The following is a 5000-nucleotide window of genomic DNA, read 5'->3' on the forward strand; positions in this document are numbered from 1 at the left end:
CACACACACAAACACACACAGGCGTGCACGCACACACATACACACGCACGCACGCACGCGCAGGCATGCACGCACACACACACACACACACACACACACACACACACACACACACACACATAAGCACAGGCAAAGGCACACACACCCACACCCCCACACACACACACACACACACACACACACACACACACACACACACACACACACACACACACACACACACACACACACACACACACACACACACACACACACACACACGCACGCGCAACACGCTTGCGGTTAATATCACAGTTCATTGACTGACGACGATGAGCATATGTCGTGTAGATAAATATTTCAAGTACAACCATTAAAAGAATCCAATATGGATTTAACTTCGCCATAAGCACTGAGACATAACAACCTCTGACAACAAAACAAGAAAGAGAAAGCCATGTACCCGTACTAATATACATTCTAATATACATTCTCACAAAAGAAACATTATTTTTGTTTACTTATTTCAATCCAAATGCTGTCTATGGGGACGAACACACTTGCACACACACACACACACACACACACACACACACACACACACACACACACACACACACACACACACACACACACACACATCCACACATCCACAACATTCGCTTAGTAGGTCAGCCCTCTGCAAAGCTGGTCCTGGAGGGGCTGCAGATTCTCGGAGCTTCAACTGACTAACTGGCACCATTTTGGGAGAAATAGGCCTGCTGAGGTTCAGATGCTGATTACACAGTTGTGGTGCCAAGTCTTCAATCTGAGACCACCCTCCACCTGACACAGCCGGCACAGCTACACTTCTATCCAAATCATGAACTCAGCTAATCAATTCACAACCCAGCCAGTCTATTAGTACCTAGGCTATTAGCAAACTGTGTAGCTGCTCCCGCCGCAAGGGTGGAGGCAGGGGAGGAATGAACCCACCACACAACCCTTTCCAAGAAATCTAGGATGTGTGTTTTTATGTGGAAAGTTATGTGGAAAGATAAGAAGGGCAGATTTAAACAAGATGAGTGTCTTTGGACACATCTCCAGTTTTGGAGTAGCTGTAAGTTTGGTTGGCGAGACTAGTTTCTCTCAACACACCCAGGAATGAGGGGGTCCCACCCAGATGAGGTGATGAGGGCCGCTGGAGGACCAGGGGACCAGGGGACCAGGAGGGGCTACTCACACAGGGGACAGTGTGGAGGACCAGGGACCAGGGAACCAGAGGGACAACTGTACTCAGAGTGGACCGTGTGGAGGTAGAGGGACAGGGGGACCAGGGGACCAGGAGGGGCTACTCACAGGGTACAGTGTGGAGGTAGAGGGACAGGGGGACCAGGAGGGGCTACTCACAGGGGACAGTGCGGAGGTAGAGGTTGTCCCGGATGATCTGCTGGAGCTCGTGGTCCACGGAAGCCTTCTGGAAACGCAGGTTGAGGTAGTGGCGCAGGTCCTTGTCTATGACGCCCCCTGAAGGAACAAACAGAAAACACACACAGTCAGCCTTTGATCAATAGTATTGATGCTACTGAGGAAAAAGGTGGTTGAACCCAGAATGTTACGATAGGCAAGGTTTGTGAACCGTATTTGTTGTCATTCAATCATGTAAATATACAACAAAACCCTAAAGGGAGAAACTTGGAGTTCCATTGGTTCAGCATCTGTCAAGATATGCATAGGTAGGTGGAGTTAATTGGTGGATAAGTCACGAGTGGTAAAACATGTGTGGTGATAAATCAGTAATATCCCATGGTGGTCTTTCACTCCTCCCCTCCCCTCCCCTCCTCTCCTCCCTTCTTTTCTCTCCACCTCCTCCTGCTAATCCTCCCCCACTGGTCCCACCAGGGTTATGAATGGGCCATAGCTTTACCCCTGTAAATCTTGCTTGCTCAGCGGGATGGAGGGAGGGAGGGAGGAAGGGAGGGGAAGGAGGAAGGAATGAGAGGGGGAACGGCAAGGGCAAAGCCCCTGAGAGAGAGAGAGAGAGAGAGAGGGATAGAGAGAGACAGAGAAAGAGAGAGAGAGAGAGAAAGAGAGAGAGAGAGAGAGAGAGAGAGAGAGAGAGAGAGAGAGAGAGAGGAATAGAGAGAGACAGAGAGAGAGAGAGAGAGAGCTATATAACAAGCATCCCTTTCACATATACACTCTCCACTGCACCCATACCATCACAACCTCACACACTCAGAGACATATGACGTGTTAGGGATACCTGACGCAATATGAATTGTCATTCATAATTTGTCTTACTTACACCTATGAATATATTAAACTGGAGCAAGAGCATTCTTCCTCTAACCTTCACCACCACTAGAAGACAGTGATTTGGCACCATGCCTGGCACTTTGGTCCCTCATCCCTGAGCCAAATGCAAAGCCATCTAAGTATAATGTCGGACAGCATGCGCACTGACACACACACCCATCTGAATATGTCAGCCAGGGATCAGGAAGTATAATGAGTGCTGAGAAGTCAGATTAATTCATGAATAACCTACTTCTGAAAAACAAGTTTACCACAGACATGGAGAAATGTTTTATTCACTGCATTTCGGTTCCCTCTCTCTCTCTCTCTTTCTCTCAAACGCAGGCACGCACACGCATGCACACATTTTTAATAGCCTACGTGAGCGTTCATTTGGAATCAAAGAATACACCTGAATGAGGACAGAGAGAAAATACTAGTCTGTCAAGAAAACAGAAGAACATGAGCAGCCAGTTTCTACACGTATAGTTACTGCTACTCTATTAGCATAAGAAAAGAAGCTGTGCCAATAAATCTACATAGTTAAAACCAGTGACTATAACACACGCATTGACACACACACACACACACACACACACACACACACACACACACACACACACACACACACACACATACACACACACACACACACACACACACGCACACACGCACACACACGCACACAGACATGCACACACACATACACACATATGCACACAGACATGCACACACACACACACACACACATGCACACACACACACACACACACACACACACACACACACACACACACACAGAGTAAAAGGCACCTCTTGCGTGGCTCTCACAGTGGACGGGCAGCCGGTGGCAAGATGTGTCAGTGTCGTTCTGTCCCCACAGGTACGTATATCTCCACAACGACTACAGCAGAGAAGCAGCCTCTTCCCTGCTCAGCTCCAGAAGACCCTCTACCCTAGTCCCACTCACTGCATGTCTGTCTGTCTGTCTGTCTGCCTGTCTGTCTACCTATCTGTCTGTCTGCCTGCCTGTCTGTCTGTCTGCCTGCCTACCTGCCTACCTGTCTGTCTGCCTGTCTGTCTGCCTGCCTGTCTGTCTGTCTGTCTGTCTGTCTGTCTGCCTACCTGTGCCTACTCAGTCAGCTCAGTCTAGCCTCACACGAGCCTATTTCTCTCTGTGCTGCTGGTTTCATCCACGGTGGAGAGAGGAGAGATGAGGCAGGAGAGCGCGGGAGAGAGGACGAGAGAGAGGGAAAGAAGGAGAGTGAGTGTGTGTGAGAGAGAGAAGGGGGGGGGGGGGGGCGGGGGAGACCGTTGGGAGGCAACAGAGGAAGCGGGCTCCGGCAGTAGGGACCTATCACAATGAGAGCCCTCTCTTCATTGGTCCCCGGGATTCTGAAGTCCTGCAGCTCCCCCTGTCTGTGGCTGCTGGTATTAAAGTGCTTTTTCCCCCCCAAAATGTGCATGCAATCCTGATGCTCTTTGACTGTCAGTGTAAAGTAATGCCAGCCCTCACACACACCAGATGTCCCTCACTTCACATCAGTGACACATCACAGATAACAGCCATATGACTGAATGAAAATAACGTGGTCACTAATTAGTCTGTACATCAGTATTCTGTTGCACAGAAGAAAAACTAACTTCACAAAACTGGCATCAGCGTTTTTCTCGCGACCACAGCAACTCTCCTGTGCCTCATTTGTCCATTCTCTCTCTCTCTCTCTCTCTCTCTCTCTCTCTCTCTCACACACAAACACACACACACACACACACACACACACACACACACAGACACACACACACACACACACACACACACACACACACACACACACACACACACACACACACACACACGTCATGAGTCGATACCTGATGTTAATCCTGTTTCCTCAAAACGCTCGACAGGGGAGGAGTCACAAACTAACTAACTTCTATCACAAAACTGGCGTCAGCAGTTTCTCGTGACCGCGGCAACTCTCCTGTGCCTCATTTGTCCTGTTGTAGCTAAAGTTCTGAAGCGTCTCTTATTTCTTTCTTCCTTCCTATACCTCTTTCTCTCTCTCTCTCTCTATCTATCACACACACACACACACACACACACACACACACACACACACACACACACACACACACACACACACACACACACAGAGAACACACACACACCTCCTCCACAACAGCAGGTCATGAGCCAATACCTGATGTTAATCCTGTCTCCTCAAAAACCTTGAGGGGAGGAGTCACAAGCTAGCATGTTTAAAATGCTTTAAAAGAGGCAAGACTGCATATGCAAATCTTGAACCAATGAGATTGTTTTCTAAATGTTGTGCTGTAATGTGTGTGACCTTCCCACCAACCAGTAAAAGTACAAGCTCCTCTACGAGTTTCTGTTCAATAACAGTAACAATGTGAATGTCCTCTCTCTGGCCCTGGGCCGTAGTTGTCTGACACAGAGTTTGTGTGTGTGTGTGTGTGTGTGTGTGTGTGTGTGTGTCTCTGTATGTGTGTGTGTGTGTGTGTGTGTGTGTGTCTCTGTGTGTGTGTGTGTGTGTGTGTGTGTGTGTGTGTGTGTGTGTGTGTGCGACGCTGTTACACTGTGACATTAGCCTGGTAGTGGTTCCCTGGGGCTGGAATCAGTGAGGTGGATGAAGGGTCACCCCAGCGGATGGTCCTTATGTGATGAGCTCACGGTGGAGTGTATCGCTCTCTCTCTCCAGGGAAAGAGAGGGTCGTTTCTC

General features: G+C 48.8%; 1 protein-coding gene across 1 annotated transcript in view; it reads right to left on the reverse strand.

Moving 5' to 3' along the window:
• Nucleotides 1-5000, reverse strand: part of magi2a (membrane associated guanylate kinase, WW and PDZ domain containing 2a) — a 139496-nt gene that overhangs the window by 99697 nt on the left and 34799 nt on the right. The window contains exon 2 of the mRNA XM_083692281.1: nt 1369-1485. Within this exon, the coding sequence (XP_083548407.1) occupies nt 1369-1485 (117 nt within the window). The remainder of the gene's footprint in view (nt 1-1368; nt 1486-5000) is intronic.

Source organism: Argentina silus, assembly GCF_951799395.1.
Source record: "Argentina silus genome assembly, chromosome: 20".
NCBI lineage: Eukaryota > Metazoa > Chordata > Actinopteri > Argentiniformes > Argentinidae > Argentina > Argentina silus.